Source organism: Alosa alosa, chromosome 10 (genome assembly GCF_017589495.1).
Source record: "Alosa alosa isolate M-15738 ecotype Scorff River chromosome 10, AALO_Geno_1.1, whole genome shotgun sequence".
Lineage (NCBI taxonomy): Eukaryota > Metazoa > Chordata > Actinopteri > Clupeiformes > Clupeidae > Alosa > Alosa alosa.
Window position 1 is genome coordinate 7486997 of NC_063198.1, and position 19589 is coordinate 7506585.

The following is a 19589-nucleotide window of genomic DNA, read 5'->3' on the forward strand; positions in this document are numbered from 1 at the left end:
TGTGTGTATTTTAAGGGGGGGATGTAAGTGTGTGTGTGTGTGTGTGTGTGTGTGTGTGTGTGTAAAAGTGGGGATGTAATTGTGCGTGTGTGAGCGTGTTTTAAGGGGGGTATTTAAGAGTGTGTGTGTGTGTGTAAAGGGGGGTATGGGTGCGAGCCAGTCTGTGGGAACATGTGGCGCGGAGGGCTGACAGGGCTGACGCAGTCCCGCAGGTGTGCTCGCAGGCACTCGTGTTTTCAATCACACAAAGCAGGAAAATATACAAACACACGGCCAGGGAGAGAGGGAGAGAGGGAAAGAGAGGGAGTAAGGGGGAGAGAGAGAAAGAGAGAGGGAGAGAGAGAAGGATGGAGGGAGGAAGAGAGGGAGAGAGAAAGAGGGAAAGAGAGAGGGAAAGACGGGGGAGGGAGGGAGGAGTAGAAAGCTGGAAACAAGCCTGGAGCGGAGAGGGGGTGGTGATAGCTAAGGGGGCAGCAACGACCGCTCTCCTGTTACCCCCCTGAGTCCCTCAGGAAGAAGGGGACACTGGCAAATACCCAGAATGCCCCCTGACTAACCCCCTCTATCTGGCCTTTATCATGTGGCACTACTGACAGTCACACAGGCGGAATAACAACAACACATGACATGACAGAGAGACATGCCAATAAAGCAGTCAACACATCATGGCACACAGGCCAGTTTAGACACACACACCTATCTGTAGACTGGTACTGTGCTCTGTGTCTGCATAGGTTTCCTTGTGTGGACATGCCAGGTACTGCACTCTGCATAGCTGCTTGCAGTGGTTTTGTGGGCCTGTGCGCATCTTAATGAGTTCATCCAATGGAAGTAGAGAGTAGAGCACACACAGGCCCCCACCTGTGGCCAATGTTTCTGTAGGCAGCGTTTCCAAATACTGCATGTGCAGATGTCCGAAACACATGCACGGCATGAAGTGTAATTCCCATGCATGCACATCACTGCTCACACACACACACACATTGCATTTGTAGAAAACTATAAATGCGGTTATACCAAGCAAATGTATAGCAGCACTGTTTAACTGTCATTTATTGGCTACAAAATCATTCTGTGCAATGGAAGATTTACCAACGTTACACGGGTCTGTAGTTTTGCCTATACATCGTGGGACTGAGCCTGTTCGTTTATTTTGTTTTAAGATCCTATAGTAGAACCTTATTAAAAAGTCACATCGCCTTGACCCTCTCACTCATACACACATGGAGACACACAGACACTCCGACACACACTCACCTGTTTGCGGACGTATTCTACCATGAGCTCGAGCTGCAGCGGGTCCTCACACTGTCGGTTGAACAAGTTTCTCCAGAGGGCAGCGGCTAACACAGCATCGTCCGACAGTATTCCCTGCAGAGACACACACAGCAGCTCAGCTCATAGGGATCTCACACACTTTCACCGACAACGCTTCAAAACTTTTCCACAACCTTTCAAAGGACCCAAGAGTGGGGATGGAGCAAAATTGGCGGAGACAAATTGAAGTTAATGACATTTCCATGGCCGGTTCGCTATAGTAGAACCCACAGGTACACAAAATTGAGCATTTCTTTCCACAGGTTGGGGCTAATTATTGAATGAAAATTAAAACTTTCCATTCATTTTTATGGGCTTGTCAATTGAAACCTGCAGAAACACACCGCAGATATTCTCACAATGTCTCAGTAGAAGAATACAAGAGTGTTTCTTCACACAGACAGACTTTCAGACAGACTTTTCCACAACTTTCAATGAACTTAATGAATTCCATGTTATTTCCAGGCCTGGAAATTGGTGATGTAAAAATCCCATGACCGTGAGAACCCTATGCATGACCTCCAACACCAGCTCTTCGCTCCTCAACACCAAACTGAAACGTAGGAGTATAAGCACTGTCTGGCTTTATCGAGTCTAGAGAGTGCGACAGTGAGTGTGAGAGAGTGTGTGTGTGTGTGTGTGGGGGGTGACATTCAGAGACTGGTGGCAGGGGTTCATTATGAGTTTTTGAGTGGAGTGTGTTAACAGCATTCTGTTTTCCCCTGCGGAATGGCAGTGCCATGCAGGAGGAGCGGGAGTGTCTTTTAGCGGTCCAGACGACACGCCCTGAGCAGACCGACAGATGGAGCACATCAGCGTTTGCCATCAGACATGGGAGACACTATGAAAGCCCATTTGGTTTTACAATACATCAACAAGGATGCAACAGCTCTCCTGACACCCAGCTGATGCAACTCTACGGAGGCGCCACGGCAACGCGTAAACACCACAGCAGCTACGGCCTCTCAGACTGACCGACGCTGGGGCGTGCACTCCAAACACATGGATTAAGCCTAATACTAGACCAAAGGAAAGCCTCCGTGGAAATCTCTCAAGACTAGGCTTATAGAATATTCTGTAAACTCTTTAATACCACAGGCTTTGGAGGGGCTTTAATTTGCAACATTATTTGAATTTATTATTTTGTTTGTTTATTTACTTCATCCAATGTCAAGGATACAAGGACACCAAAGACACATTAACCCCAATTTCAGTTTTCAATTATATATCACTTATAGAGCGCCAAAACATTGCACATGTCTCATGGTGCTTTTTACAGAGTGTTAAACATTTAGAAGAAGGCCCATGAGTAACAGGGGCGAGGTAAAACTCCCTAGAATTGGAGATACATGTAGGAAGAAACCTCGCGCAGATCCACGACTCAAGGGCCTGACCCATTTGCCTAGGGTCAGTACAGAACGGTAGGGTCTGCTTATATGATAAATGAATTAGGTGTAGAGAAAAGAACATGGTGTTTAAAGCCACCTGAGGTGTATGTTACAAAGAGGTGGGATGGTTACGTAAGTATAAGTATATATACTCTTTTGATCCCGTGAGGGAAATTTGGTTTCTGCATTTATCTAATAATCTAGTAATAGTAGTAGTAATATACATACAGTCTAGTAATATACATACACAATGCTAAGGCCACCCATTATACATTGGCCATACTACTACACACCCTTAAGCTGATGATGACACAAAAGGTAACTTTTTGAGCAGTGTTGCCGGGCAATGTTTAGTGAGTATTGTGGTCGGGTACATTCCCACTGGTATTGCACATCAATTTTTAAATCCTACTTTAAAATCATCAAAAATTATCATGGTCATCCAACCAGAACACATGGAACTGTAGCATAGTGCTCTAGAATCTTTGGTAGCTACCCAGCAACACTGCTTTAAAAGCTGCCCCATGGATCATCGCCTTAACACACTGGCCCCACTTCTATACACTGTGGACACCATGGTCAACTATATGAGTGTGTAGCAATTAGCCTAGCATCCAGGCTTGTGTTTATGGCATGTGTATGTGCCTGGTCTGCCAACCCCACCCCCTGCGTCTACCTCATCATATCCGAAAATAGCAGCGTAGAAATTCTCCGTCATGGCTCTCAGGGCCTCTTTCCTCTCTACGGCATCAATCTGCAGGATGAAGCAAACACAAAGAGCATGTTAGCAGGCAAGCGAGCGAGGGAGCTCCAGGGGTAGGGGTGGAGGTGGGGGTGGAGGTGGGGTGGGGTGGGGGGATTGGAGGGGGAGGTGTTGACCAAAGAGAAGAGAACCAGTTACTCTACATAGGGAAGGTCAGTGGGAACAACTTTGGAGGAAGAGATCCAGTGTTTGCTTGGCCAACAAGCTGGGTTTTAAAAAAAAAAAAAAGAATCTCGACATTAGCCTGATGGAAGCCTGCTTACAAGTCTAAGAAGATTAGGAAAAGGGAAAAGACTTTTCACTTGCTGCTGTGACAGCTAGGCCGTGTCAGATCTGCTTGGTGGCTCCGCAGACAAAACACAGACGTTCGACACCATTTTAAATCGACTCTCTCTAATTAGAGGATTAGCCTGGTTATTCGGGTCTATTATTTCGGCACCATCTTTGAATGCGAGGCAGTGGAAAAATACAGTGTAACGCCATGTACAACCAAAGAATTTGAACAAGTCTCATCTTTGTAGTCAGCGTTCTTCAAGAGACAAGGAAGTGTGAGGTGCACACAGAGCCAGGATTAACTGCACCCTGTAAATGACACTACACACAAGCAGCTTACTGTGGGGATTTCAGCCATAAGAGGATGGGAGGACTCTCTCTCTAACACACACACACAGACACACACACACACACACACACACAAGTGTATGTTACAAAGAGGTGGGATGGTTACATAAGTACAAGTATATATACTCTTTTGATCCCATGAGGGAAATTTGGTCTCTGCATTTATCCCAATCCGTGAATTAGTGAAACACACTCAGCACACAGTGAACACACAGTGAGGTGAAGCACAAACTAATCCCGGCGCAGTGAGCTCCCTGCAACAACAGCAGCGCTCCGGGAGCAGTGAGGGGTTAGGTGCCTTGCTCAAGGGCACTTCAGCCGTGCCTACTGATCGGGGTTCGAACCGGCAACCCTCCGGTTACTAATTGGCAAAAATGTGACAATTCGATACTATTGCGATATTTGGGCCACAATACAATATTATTGCGATTCTTAACAATCTCAGTTTTGCGATTCGATACTGCGATATATTGCGATTCATGTCTCCCATATTATTCAAAGGCCTAACAAAAAATAAAGAAAATAAGACTCTTTAACTCACTTCAAATATCACATTTAATTCTGTGAACATTACCTTCTACACTTTAACTAAAGTGCAAAAACTTAGTAGGAGGGTAGTGCAAAAACTTTATCATGGCATGATGCATGTCAAGGTCCTTTCTATTCGCTTTTTGTTGAAAACCATACATACATAGATTCTACAAACCGAAATCCTTATTACAGGCGTCAATGAGAGAGTAACAGTCATAGTCTTTGGTTTGGTTTTGATTTTCTAATAGGAGTAAGTGTTTGTGACAACACATCATGATAAATTTGATAATGTTTGATCGCTGTTTGATCGATTTTATGTTTTAGCACTGTTTGATCGATTTTAAATCAACTCTCTCTTTAATTAGAGGATTAGCCTGGTTATTTGGGTTTATTATTTTGGCACCATCTTTGAATGCGTGGCAGTGGAAAAATACAGTGTAACGCCATGTACTGTACAACCAAAGAATTTGAACAAGTCTCATCTTTGTAGTCAGCGTTCTTCAAGAGACAAGGAAGTGTGAGGTGCACACAGAGCCAGGCTTAACTGCACCCTGTAAATGACACTACACACAAGCAGCTTACTGTGGGGATTTCAGCCATAAGAGGATGGAAGGACTCTCTCTCTAACACACACACACACACACCTCTACTTGGATATCAATTCAAAAGCACAAATGTAAAAGTTATTACCCTTCACGTCGCGACAAATCCCCCTCTAAGGTGGGACCAGACCAGGATGGAAAGAGGTGGGGGAGAGGGAGGGGGGGAAAATGACCCAAAACCAGAAGGCCAATAAGCCCTCTCTTATTCAGGTGCTGTGGACTGACCGACCGACACATAACGCAGTGCCACAGCGCGCTCAGCAGTGCAAACCCTCAGGACTTTCTCTGATTAATTTGAGGAAAATTAGCTTGTTTATTCAGAATCAAGTTTTAAGGGCGCCGACACTCATGCACAGCATGCATACAAGCACGCTCACACACACACACAGACAGACACACACACACAGATATTTGCACGCAGTGCAGGAGAGCACCTGTGCGTAATTAGGAACCTGTGGATAATTGTGTCCATGTGGCCCTGTGTATTTTTCCCCTTGAGCGCGTTACGGCTGACACAGCTCCTTCCACCAAAGGCAGATATTTAATACACCACACCAATCACAGGGAGGTGGTGGGGGGGGTCCTGAACTGGGCTTGGGCTGGTTTGGTCTGGGGGGTGGTGGTTTGAGGGGACAGAACACTGCCCTATGGCTTGAAATCAGTGTCATATCACCACTGGGGTGCATTCAAGTGGCTATTCTAGCCAGACACACCTCCCCTACACACACACCGCCACACATCCACTACCTGCGAAGGTCACTGTGTGTGCCTCGGCCTGCTCCACATCAACGAAAACGCTAGCAGGTCCACTCCGCTCCGACAAACCCATGACAAGTGTTTTCCTTCTTCCTTCTTTAAGTTTGAGAGGCTGGATTTTTTTTTTTTGCACAATTAGTGTGAGTAACCCAAGCAGATCTGTGACTGACCACAGAGAGGCCGTCTCGTTTCCCAGCGCTGTAATATTACGCCGCTGCTTTGCTGGGAAGCTCGAACATACCTGGCAGGAAGGGTGATTGCACAGAATTTGCCAAAGGGCCCCGGGCCATTTCTTATGTGGTTCAAAAACAACCTCTTCACGCTTGGACATGGACACAAATTCCTTTGGTGTGACTGAACTAAAAAAAAGAAAGTCTTTTAACATTAGGTCAAGGTTAAGGTCAAGCGTACAACCAACAAAAGTATGTACCTCAATTTTAGACAGCAAGTGTACTGACCGATCCAGTCACTGACATATTCACTTAAGATAATGCTCAAGACAACCTAACCAATAATTACAAACCACTTCAGACAAGCAATGCTTCCTAGAAAGATCTAGAAGTCCTAATGAATATTGTTCCTTTTTTCATCAAGACGCTTGCTTAAATCTTGTGTCCTCTTGTGCGTCTTCTGTGTAGTCTGTTGACACGACAGTACAATAGTTCAGCTAACCACAAGCAACAGCCTCTAGACATGCACAGTGAGGTTTGAGTATTTAGAGGAGACAGTGGGCTGATGTTGTTGTAAACCTCCAGGTGAGCGGACTAATAAACTACTGAAGACATGCATATCGAAGAGCCTTGACTTCAGACGGACACGTTCAGTGAGTCTCTAAGCTGGAGAGTAAGGAAAAACAAACACTCAAAAAATTCCTTTTATGCTTCAATCAAAAATTGCGCACCCACATCCTATGCAAGACACGCTGCCAGGGAATGCCTTGGGACACCGAAAGCCCCCGCAGTGTTTGTAGTTGAGTAGTGAACCATGGAGGATGTTTACACGTGACGCTGTGGCTTGGCACTTGGCTGTGAGGCTGCTGCGTATACAGCGTGGATGGATCCAGGAGTCCGTGCCAGCCTTTCAAAATGGCCACCGTGACACCCATTGCCACAGCCACTCGTACGTCAGAGCTTTTCCACGCTTGCACGCGTGCAGTGGTTTTAAACTGAGGGTCACGTTCGTCAAGGAGGTGGGGGTGGGGGGGGTCACTGGAGAGATGAGGTCACCCTCACACTGTGGTGGTGTCACCAGGGTGACTGCTGGCGCTGAGACCACAGGGTTGTGTGTGTGTGTGTGTGTGTGTGTGTGTGTGTGTGTGTGTGCGTCAGGCCACTCCCTGCTCCCCAGGAAGCTGCCCACCAGCGTTCTGGATGATCTCATTGCAACGGGAGCCCAGCTCGAGGATCCAGGCTGGCGCCTCACTCTCTAAGCACAGGCTAAAAACCAACTCCCCTTACCAGCCAACTAACCAGCCAAAGTTCCCCACTACTGGGGGAGGACGTTCACTGAAGATCGGCCAGACCAAGCCCCAACAATGTGCTCCAATGGGAAGCCTAAGGCCACAGAGTACATGTGAGGCTCTTGCTCCCAGCATGTCTGCATTAAAACTACAAAATATTGACTTGGGTGAATAACGTCTCGCTTTGCAATGCACCATTGAAGTTCATAGTCCATGCCGACAGGTGGTCACAGGACAATTAAGTTGTTCATCTTGGAGCAATAAAATAAGCTGGAATATTTGGCAGACAGTGACTCCCGGCCATTTATTTTCTGAGTTGCACTGGTGGGCTGCCATAGCTTACTTCCTCTTCTGCTTTCCTTCCTTTGAGTATGACCGTGAATGAATCTCTATGGATCACAGCTGCACAGTGTTTAGTGCAGACTGCACGCTGAAATGCAATTGCGTGGCGTGACACTGACTCAAGAGATTGAGGTTAAGTCAGTTAACATGCAACGTCTCTCTTAACAAGTCACTCACAAACTCCACTTGCAACCAGGTTAACCTCAGCACTTTAGCTTAACTACTTCATGACAATATTTTAATTGTTTTGATTTTCATCCCATTCTATGGTAAACTATGTGCCGTGGTAGTGGCAGCGGTCCACACCTTAAACTGGACTTCACTCACAGTCACCGTGCAGATGACCTAATGATCTCTCACACCCTGGACAGCAGGAATGCAGGAGCCCGTCTGTGGTATTTAGTACTGGGGATAGAACTGCGGCCTTAAGACCAACGCCCACTGGTGGCGTCTGACGTGCGTCAATGACGCCAAAGTTTAGAACTCCATTACTGTTAACGGAGCAAAGCCCACTGGCGGAGTTTAGAAAATTGTTCTCTCTCTTGAGTGTCAAATCCATAGGTGTGAATGTCGACACCAGTGGGCGTTGGCCTTTAGGAACTGGCAGCGTAGCGAAAGATTGAATGTGTAGATGGCTTAGATCATGTAACCATCTGGCATTATCAAAGCTGTGCATTATTCTCTCACTGTAGACTATCTACCGTTGCAAACTGTAAACAAACTGTCTGTTGAAACCTATGGTGCCGATGGGCATTACTCCCAGCACCAATGGGCACGCTCCATGATCTGCAGATTGGTAAGAAGGCAGCACAGACAGGCATTAGAAAAGGTGTAATACTGGGAATGACCAGCAGGGCATTAATATTCCCCCTCCCTTAAAGGGACACCAGGCAAGCCTGATGCTTTTTCTCTACGAAACTCCCCCTCGCTCGGTCTGAAGCTCTTTTCCTTTTCTTTGCATCTTCCGTCAAGGGTTTTCGCTGCTTCTTCGCCGGCTCTGCCATTATACACACGTTTGCAACAATCGCTTGCGTTTCGTTAGCCTGCCTCTGTGCTGTAAACTGATCCTGCTTTGGTCGGCGGGTATGATACACTGAACTTGCAAGCGGGATATTCTGCCTACAGGCAGTAGGGGCGGGCGAGAGTCTTCATTCGCCCTGTAATGAGTCATTTAACCATATACCGACTTAGGAAGATGAGTAATTAACATTGTCCACACCCCTGATGTGATGAGTGAAAAGTGGTAGGGCTGTAAAAATAAAGCCCACCGCATAAGTCTCTGGTTGGGATTGTGTAGTGTGTGCAGGTATGTAAGGGGGTTATGGTGGGAATAGATCACCAAGGGCTGTGTGCCTCCCCCCAAATAAACATCAAAATGCCCTAAAGCCCAAATGAGGGCTAAAGCCTCTTTATGGTAGAATAGTTTGTTTAACCTGCGATAATCTGTGCAGAAACGAAAGATGTCTGGCTTAGCCACAAGCAAACAAGGTGACGCCCAGCTGGAGTGGGAGGGCTCAGCCAAGCCATTGTCCAACAGATACTGCACCTCAGCGTCCAGCACTTTATGTTTCTCAGGCCCTACATGATAAAAACGCTGGCGAACCGGCCAAGCATCGCCAGCATCTATATCATGCTCAATGAGATCGGTACATGTGAGCGTGTCTGAAAATAGAACAGGGAAAGTCAAAATCAGAGCCTTGATCACCTCAGCCTGTTCCAACGGGAAGATGGCCTATTAAGGTATCCAAGTTAGCCAACCTTGCAGAATTCTTAAGCCTGGGCTGCAACACAGAGTCATGAAGGCCAAATTCATCAACCTCTGCTGCCACCAAAGGTTGACTAGAGGGCCCAGTGTCAATAACAGCCACTGCAACAGATGACACCTCACGACCTCCTTGACCAGGACTAAGGTCTCGCGAATAGTAAGGCTTTAGCAAATTAATGTGGCACAATTGCTTAGATCGATTTCTATCAGGGGTATCTAACAGATAGTCATAGTCAGACACCAGCCGAGCAACAGTGTAAGGGCTGGCAAATTTGGCACAAAATGGTAGCCTAGGTACTGGCAAAAAAGCCAGGACTTAATCACCAGGACTAAATGCACGTTCTACAGCACTGTGGTCAAACATTCTCTTCATACCCTGTTGGGCCTTGGCAAGATTGTCACTGGCCAATTTCCAGGCCAGCGTCAACCTACGACGAAATCCACTGATCACATTCACAGGGGCACAATCATATTCACAGGGGCCTTAGCCTCCTCCAACTAGGGTTGGGCACTGAAACACGGTTCTAATATGGCACCGGTGCCGACGCAAACGGTAGTAACTGCATCGAATAACAACGTGGATTTCGGTGCCTTATTTCGGTGCTTGAATAGCGTTTTTTTAATTTCTTTTTTTTTAACGAGGCATCACTGCATGCCATGCGCCATCTCTAATGTCTTGCTTTGATAGCAACACATCCAGACACAGTTATCGATAGCTAACATAAACACTGGATGAATAAACCAGAGGGGTACACCACGGACCTGATGGCCAAAGACCAAGTGACCTGCCACATCACCATGCGCTGTCTGCAAAATCACATTACGAAATGGTTTTGGCACCACAATTTGAATGACTGGATCCCCCCAACAGGTTGTCAACTACAAAATATCCATTTGCTGCACTTCTCATATCATCTTCTGTCAAAGCAACAGCCAAAAGGCCTACCAAATCCTCATCTTCCTTCTGTGCTGCCACAACCTTCTCACGGGAAAGAGTAGGTGGTAACAGAGGCAAATTTAAATCAGCACGGTCTTTCACAAACTCTAGTTACTGTTCTTCTCCTTGGGTACGACTCCAAGCACGAGTCACTGCACAGGAGGTGAACACCTCAGGAAAGTCAACAGAACATGAATCAGAATCAACAAGCAAAACAAGAGGTTGTGTTTACTACAGGAGGGGGTGACATCTCAGGCCACACACGCCCACCTGCCAAGTTATTTCCTATAATCACATCTACGCCCTCAATAGGTAGAGACGGGCATACAGCCAAGACAACTTCCCCGCTTACAAGCTCCGACTCCAAGACTAGACGATGCAGCGGAACAGAAATGGTATACATCCCGATGCCCCAGATAAGAACACATGTCCCCGTGTCGGATGCCTGTGAGAAATGCAAAAGAGATCCCAAGACATATGATTCTGACGCTCCAGTGTCACGCAGAATACGCACTGGTACTTTCTGGTCGCTTCCAACTAATGAAACACTAACAGCTGTAATGAAGGGACTATAGCCATCAATAGCACACGCTTGGGGCTGTTCTAAAAGAAGATCCTCTCTGAGCAGATCAGTGCTCTCACTCACTGGACTCAAATAGGTAGCCTCCGCAGCCTTACAGTTCGATTGTACACACACTTGATTAACCAGAGGCATAATTCTGGCAGCACAACCGGCACTCTTGGGTTTAACTTTACCACGTTGCTTCTCCTTTAACTTGGGGCAGGCAAATTTCCAATGCCCAAACTCCCCACAGTAGTTACAGAGGTCCTGTGAAGCAATTTGTTTGTCACTAGAATCATGCTTCTGTGCATTAGTATCATGTTTAGTTGCAGTGGAATAATTTTTCACTGCACTAGACTCATGTGTGATCAAACAAAAGTGTAAAACGCAACGTCGGTGTGAGGAGCGACGGGCTGAGGCTCTCCCCAGCGGAGCAGCGACCGAGTGACCAGGAACCAGGCCAGAGAGTCGGAGCGAGAGCGTCCATTACCCATGAGGTCTTCTTTATAAGACCACCCATTACTTCCAGCACCAAAAGGGGCAGAGCCCCAACAGGCATTAGAAAAGGTGTAATACTGGGAATGACCAGCAGGGCCTTAACACTAAGGCGTTCTACATACTCGACGCACCCGACCGGGTAGCTGACACCGTGGCGATCAAAATGGCGTCTATCTGGCTGGCCAGGATTTTAGCCAGGTAGCGAGGTAGCGCACCACTCATTTTTTTTTTTTTCAGACGAAGCGACAAAGCAGAAACAGGAAGATGGACTAGTTCGAGGGCAAGTTTAGAGTTGCAGTGTTTTGTTACAGTCATTGAATTTGTAATAGTTTGCTGGATAAGTTAATAAAGTTACCAGCGAGAGTTGCAACACATGGAATTAAGAGGAAAGAATAGAAAAGTTTTATTTTCAAACAAAGGATATCTATTAAGGCCTGAACAAAATCTCTTTCCACTTCAGGAAATTACACAAACTCAGCCAGCTGCTAGCTAGCTAGCCAGCTAACTAAACTGTTTAAATTATTAAAATTTCCCTCGGGATGACTAAAGTATCTTTTCTATCTATCTATCTATCTATCTATCTATCTATCTATCTACCCTAGCACACCTTGGAAACTAGATGATAATGATGGTGGTAGTTGTGAATAGTAGCAACCAAGTCTGAAGTACCATCACAGAGGCTATCTAATAGCAGAGCCCGTTTACATTCTCTGCTACTAGTGTTTCTTAATGCAGCTTCTTCTGCTGTGTAACGTAGTTAGCGTTAATCTTTTCACAACAGCGACACCTCTGTTCAGGAGAATATTGCAACTAGTGTCGTGACCACGACGAAAGTATATAAATGGTTACGGGCGCTTTGTGACGTCACATTGTCGCGCTACAGGTCGGGTGGGTCGAGTATGTGGCGCACTTAAGGTTAGGGATTGGGTTTGGTTAAGGTGAAGTTCAGTGCACAATGACTTTCAACTTGAATTTCAACAATCCATAGTCTGTTGGTAGACCGTCCAAATGAAGTGTTAACAAAAATGTAATTGTACAACGGAGGTGTTCAGATGAGGTGTTCACCTAGCTGATTAGGCCCATGTAGGCCCATCATGGTGGAAAAGATGAATAACGTGATAATCACACGCCTTCCTGCAAAGTTTTTTTGTCCTTTGCACTCGATTCAAAGCAACCGACTTTAGATGACCGGACAAAGAAAATGCTGCCAAAGAAATGCACCTCCTAAAAGCAGTCATTACACCCTCATTTGCACCTGCTCCTGAGTTCAGCTTAAACACTCCATCACTTGGAAGACGGCCAGAGAAAATTTTGACAGCTGTCAATTGTTGAACTTGGTCACCGTGTAAACCGAGGCCAATTAAGTCAATACATTAGTTGGTGAAATCCATCAAACGGCCTGGCCTGGGTCCAGCAGTCACTTGCAAGTAAGTGCTGAGGGATTGGATTCTAAACGCCTTGTCAGCTCAAACTGGGTTGTTCTGGTTCACAGCGACGAGCGCAGGAGTTATGTAAGCAGCCGACCGCAGTTCAGGGGGCCTATGGAGGCACATGCGTACGTCCTGTTCTGCCCCGAAAAAACGGCAGCGGTGTGCAAACAGCATCGCCACGGGGCTGCTCGATTATGTTCCGTGCCGGCCTAAACAAACTCAACCTCAACCCGCTGCTGGTGTGAATGCATCTCACACCGTCAAAAAGAGGGATACAAATCTCACACTACTCTTAAATGAAATCAGAACTGAAATCACATATTTCATGTAATCAGGATTTTGTGCACTCAGGTCTCTCCTTGAAGCCCTTAAGTGGTACTGATGTGTGTTTGTTTGGTCAGCACTAGGCCCTTATTGTGGTAGTGAGGTCCTGGGGCGGCCCGTAGAGAGTGACATAGCGGTGTGAAAGACCTACGAGAGGGCAGTCAGGAGTTTAGCACAAGCCGGGGCGATCGCAGACGAACGTGGGAGCCGCAGTGACTGTTTTCACAGCTGGGCCCAAGACTTCGCCCCCGCCTTAACTGACAGCGGCACCCCCCCGAGCACTCGCAACCTAAAACGCACACACACACACACACACACACACACACCTCATACGCAAACACCTAAAGTCACACACATACACACACTCACACCTCAGGACATCACACCATCATTCAGCTGCCTATCTGTCTCATTCAGACTTGGTGGTGGACCAAAAACCATGACACAGACTGGGTCAAACGGCTTCAGTGCGACCAATGGAATTTGTGGTTGAGTTTGGCGGGGCACTGTTTGGGGGACGAACTATCTAAAACACCAGTAGTGCATGACGTGGCAAAGCCCCCGTGATTCACGAGATGAGCTCCTGAGCTCCTGGACTGGTTCTCTCTGCCTTTTTTTTTTCATTCCAAATTTTATTTTAATTCCACCCAGACACATACCTTGTTCCTCCAATAAATTCCACCCCCATCAAAAAGAAGGGAAAAAAATATTAAAAAGAACAAGATTCTTGGCTGGGCTTATGCCTGGCCTGCTGGAGGCCCGAGTGCTCGGCAGAGTGACTCACCCCCATGATCTTGCTCCTCTGTTCCACATCCTCCCACATGGAATGGACGATGTAGCGACACATATACTTCCCCTCTCTGCCCTCCTGCCGCATTCGAACCAGACACATCCTGCAGGTTGGGGGGTGGGGTGGGGTGGGGGTGAATCAAACAGATGGGCAAGTTTAAAGTTTAAGAAGGGCTTATGGAGTCTTACAAAGACACACTGAGGATAATCAGATAAAAAAAAAAAAAACAGACTATTTAAGGACACCTTCATAGAGCCTTTTAACAATTGATACACCTAAACACCGTCTTAGACAAAAGCTTGATTTCACAAAAATCTTATCAGGGTTTTAAGCCAAGCTGGATTTAAACCGCAGCCAAAAAAGCAGGCCAAATGTTTCAGTGTATGCAGATGGCATGGCCTAAACTATTGACACACAATAGTACCAGGTCAGACTAGGGCAAATTAAAGGTTTAAAGTGGATTACTTGAATGGGTCTGACTATAAGTGTCTTATCTTCTGTGTTTGGCTACAGGTTACTATCTATAATGAGGTGGGTGTGTGGCTATCTTGCTAATCTGCATCAAAATACACATACATACAGACCAAGAGCTAAAATAATGGACTCCCATCACCGCACAGCACACATTCATACAATACCGCATGCACACATACACACACATCAATTCACATGACATCCTCTCTCTCACTCTTTCTTTTTTTCTCGTTCTCTCCATCTCTGTCTCTCTCGCTCGCACGCTCTCTCACTCAGACACACAGACACACACACACACGTCCGCATTCTCGGAAGGGGTAGAGTGAGTTTGATTGAATCCCTAAATAAACAGTTGCTCATAGGAAACTGGCTTTGACTGTGAGTCGGAGGCCGGGCTGGAGGCCGTTTGATGAAGAGTGCCGTGGCAGTGCAATTCATCATCAGGACTCTCGTGAGCTCACGCATTCCCCTAATGCCTCTAAAACAGGCAGCTCCTTTATGCCACATGTAACCCGAGTTACCTGGGCCTTAACATAAATTACCATATTTAAAAGCCATGACCGCGGACATAAAATCTAAGGGGTTTTTAGGAGGTACTGTGTGTGTGTGTGTGTGTGTGTGTGTGTGTGTGTGTGTGTGTGTGTGTGTGTGTGTGTGTGTGTGGCAGGGTCAGGGGGGTCATATGACAAACAGGTCAGGCATCCGTTTCGCATGACAGTTTTAGTGCTCCTCATTTACCTTGTTCCAGCTTCCTGCCTCATCCAGTTCCTATGGACGGATGGACGAATGGATGGATGGAAGTCATCGGCATGAGCTGAGCCTGACCGAAACAGACTAGGAGAGTTTTTAAAGAGCCAGCCGTGTTATATAACTTAAAATATAACACGGCTGGCTCTTTAAAAACTCTCACTTAACTTAAAATCAGGTCCTGGCATCCGCTCACCTAGCTGATTATGGGATGGTTCTGCGGAACTGCGCATGGGAGCTTAAAGGGTCTCTGGAGCAGCGAGGCAGTCTGGGCCAGTGACACCTGACGAAGGGTGAGGAAGCAAAGTGCAGGAACCACAACTCACCAGACATGGAACTGCGCCACTAGGAACCAGGAGTTAAGCGTGTCAGGGAGGGAGCACTCTGGATGAGAGAGACAGACAGAGAGAGAGAGAGAGAGAAAGAGAGAGATTATATGTGTGTGTGTGTGTGTAAGAGAGAGAGAGAGAGAAACAGAGAGGGGGTAAAGAGAGTTAGAGAAAGAACAGAGCAAGGATATGCAGAGAGAAAGTGAGGAAAAGAAGAGAGATCACATGGGGAAAGAGGAGTGCCCATGACAGAAAAAAGAGGTAGAGATACAGAAAGAGTGGGAAAGAAGGGTAAAAAAAATAAGCAAAACATTAGGGGGGAGAGAGAGAGAGAGAGAGAGAGAGAGAGAGAGGAGAGAGAGTGATCAGAGAAAGCAAGAGCAAAGGGAGGGAAAACTAAGCCTATGCAAACTTGGGCACATATTCCAAAACCGCTATTGAGTTTACACCTGTTTTTCCCCCTGCTAAAGAAAACAGCATAACCAGGCTGTAAAGTGTCACATAAATCTTTCAGGACAGGGAAGAAAAGGTCCCTTCAGGCACATTTCAGCATTTCTGTCAAAGTGAGCAGCATTTGGGAGTTTGGATCTTTTTCAAAAAATAAAAATGAGCATGACATAAGACTCATAAGTCCTTCTCTCCATATTAGATTCAAGGACCAAAGACCCCCACACCCCTATTTTATTTCAATGCATCTTTTCTTTACTATATTTTTTGTGTGATCTTTTGTCTTTATGCTTCTGGTGACAAAACTAAGTGGGGGTGATGTGTTGTTACGCCAACAATCCCACACACTTGCTGCGCCCCTATAAAGAACGAATGGCAACAAAACAGAAGAAACAGACTTACTTTCAAAAAACTCATCGTAGTTGATTCTTTCTACACAGCATGTGTACATACGCAGGGCAGCAATCTTTATTTTCTACAAAGGGAAGGGAGAACCAGAGAGAACAAAGATGTTAAAACATTGAACACAACAGTCTCTCCAAAATTAAGTATGCATACCCTATAAACTTTCACTATCAAACTGTAAAATGAACGCTGGCTACTAGTCATTATTTGAAGTCTGCCAATCAGTTGCAAGCCTGTGCCTACAGTATAACGTGTCTCTAATCCGCTCTCACACTTGTGGGGATGCCAGCGTTCACAGTCTGGTGAGTGAGTGAGTGAGTGAGTGGGTGATGGGTGAGCCTCTGTGTGGGCGTCCTATAGCCTGTCTGTCCAAGCAGGTCCCTCAGAGATCCCGCTGCAGCTGCCACGTCGGGCTCACAAGGACAGCGGAAACTCAGCTGGAATCTGACCACTCGCATGCTCGACGCGTGTGCCAGAGGGTATGGCATCATATACATACAGTATCCTGGCCTGAACTCAACGCGTTCCACAGAGGGCAAATTAGAGCCCCAACAAACCCCCAAACTTTGATGGGGTCTAATAAAAACGACTGCTGGAGAACATAATCTTCCTAGAACAAATATTTCATCGATGACAAAAATAAGGCCAGCCTGGCTTTTAAAAATGTCTGTGCCTCTATGATAAATCTAATTACAGTCAGTTTGGAAATGCTGGACTAAAATGTAATACTGCTAAACAAGCTATTCATGCTCTGTGTACCTCTGTGCAAACCTCATCTCATCGTCCTCATTTTTATGTTTTTATTAGATAATATACACACAAACTGAGCTATACTAGAAAAAAACAGTATCATCTGAATTAGATAACTCTGAGGAAAGGTGCGTGCGTGCGTGCGTGTGTGTGCAAATGCTCGATCTAAAGTAGTGTGAGTAATTGAAAGGAGCCACTTCACCCATTTGTTGTATTTGAGGGGTCCGGTGAAGCCCATGGCCTCAATGAGCTTGGTGAAGGCCCCCACTTCCTCATCTGTAGCCTGGGGGGTTTCTTTTACCGTATAAAGCTGTGGATCACACAGACACAAGCATCAGCAACCTACACAAGACGTGTGCATGAGGGTTGGCAGCTGACTGACGAACACAGCAACAAGGACACATTGGCCCCTGCCATAAATATAACTAGGCACATTACAAAGTGTGTACACACGAGGACATGCAAACACGCGCACTCACACACACACACACGTACGCACGCTCACACACATCTGCATAATCTTACATAAACTTCAAGCAGTGGTCCAATAGTTAATGTTGCCTATTTTTAGATATGGTCCTGTCCCTGGAAGCTGGAGTCATGGACATACATCGCCATGTGACAATTTGTTTATCATGAAGTAGGAATGAAACTTCCATGGCCCATAACCAAATGCCAAGAACACTGTGCCATTTAAGAAGACTACAAAGCCACTTGGTACTAATGACTGACTACATATTCAGCCCAGCTGGAATGGCCCACTAAGCATTCTACAATGACATGCATCAATAATATTGTATGCATATCAATAATATGTGAAGTTATCTGAAGCCATTAGTGCACTCCTGATCAAGGGCTAAAACCCATCCCTGGTGCTGTGTTTTACAACCCAAACAAGAGAAAGATATAGCATAAGGTATGGAATACCTCTTCAATATAAAAAAAGTAATCCATTACTTTTTTTATATTGAAGAGGTGTTTCTCTGAACAGCTGCTGTTCAGAGAAATAGTAAAAACCTCTCATTTACACTTGTAGACAATTCTCATAGGAGGAGTCCTTGGCATACCTGTCTACTCTTGTGCAAGGTCCTGCTTTGTGTCTGTGAGGAGGGGATGGTGGCTGCAACAACTAAAGCTTTGAGACAACCATCTTGTTCAACTGCCTGTAAAATATGAAAATACGTAATAAGTAAATTAGTGTATTACGGCCATGTTTTTATCTGACATGGTGAGGGGAAAAAAAGCTTTACAAAAAAAGCTTTACCACAGACATGTGGTGGACGGTTTCAACTTGAAACTTTATGGGAAGTTACTTTCTTAAACATGACCATAATCATAATCAAGTGCCTTTGCTCACTGTTCCAGTTTAGTGGTCTCGTGTTCCGCTATTCACATCATACAAATATCCTAACTTCATTCTGATATATAATTTTGAATATTTCGACAACCTTTAAGGATAAACTAAAGTCTGCTGGCGTCCAGGTACGTCCTAAGACTTAAGGTAATCACTAAAACCAAATAGCTAATGTTAAAGTTCCTCCACAATCAGCCAAGTTCATGCAACGTTATTTGGCTAGATAGAATGGCTAAACTGTCTACGACAGCTCACTTGGATGTCTTGTTGTTTTGGTTTTTACATAGTTACATTTGAAAGAAAACGCACTTCGACCACTGACATAAGATACATTTTCTGATAATATTAACGCTAGCTTTCGCGCTATTAGTGTTGCTAACACTAAAATTACTAACGCTAACGCTAACGTTACCTTTCCGAGAGTGGCCTTGGATGCTGAAACGCTTAAAATGTTCCTGACGGCGGACTGTATTGGTCGCCGATACATTATCCCGCTAACAGTTACAATATTTTACTATTGCAACTTTGAAGCGGTAAACATTTACTGTTTACACTAAATAATTGGACCGACAGTGTTACACGTTTTGTAACACCAATATCGTCCCTCCTCCTCTCCCGCAATGTCAAAGGAATCTGCCTGTCCCACAGTATAACCGTTCCGTGCTGAAACAGTTTGCCTGAACACATTCCCAGTGTGTGCAACTTGTGAAACAGTCTATGGAAACAGCCTGCCAGTGGCTTGAAGCAGCACTCAGAGTGTGCACGATAAAATGTCACACACAGCGATCTGAACGTTTTAAGGTGACTTGTGGAAAATATCCTAGGGCTATAATCCACAAGATCAATTAGGCTATTATGTTAGTTCGCTACAGATGAGGTCTAATGTTTTATCCATAAAGTTTATTAATAGCTCATGATCACTTATTAGAACAAACATTTGGCTTGCGTGTTCATGTATAAAGATAATGACTGTCAAGTAAGTAATTAATTTAACTTCC

At 45.6% G+C, this 19589-nt stretch overlaps 1 protein-coding gene across 1 annotated transcript in view; it reads right to left on the minus strand.

The window, feature by feature from the left end:
- Positions 1 to 19233, minus strand: part of LOC125302550 (ubiquinol-cytochrome-c reductase complex assembly factor 1) — a 22425-nt gene extending 3192 nt beyond the window's left edge. Inside the window, exons 1-8 of the mRNA XM_048255789.1 lie at positions 19004 to 19233; positions 18305 to 18400; positions 17440 to 17547; positions 16485 to 16557; positions 15633 to 15690; positions 14080 to 14188; positions 3382 to 3459; positions 1258 to 1371 (exon numbers count right to left, since the gene is read on the minus strand). Coding sequence (XP_048111746.1) covers positions 1258 to 1371; positions 3382 to 3459; positions 14080 to 14188; positions 15633 to 15690; positions 16485 to 16557; positions 17440 to 17547; positions 18305 to 18400; positions 19004 to 19078 — 711 coding nt within the window. The 5' untranslated portion in view covers positions 19079 to 19233. The remainder of the gene's footprint in view (positions 1 to 1257; positions 1372 to 3381; positions 3460 to 14079; positions 14189 to 15632; positions 15691 to 16484; positions 16558 to 17439; positions 17548 to 18304; positions 18401 to 19003) is intronic.
- Positions 19234 to 19589: the final 356 nt, after the last annotated feature.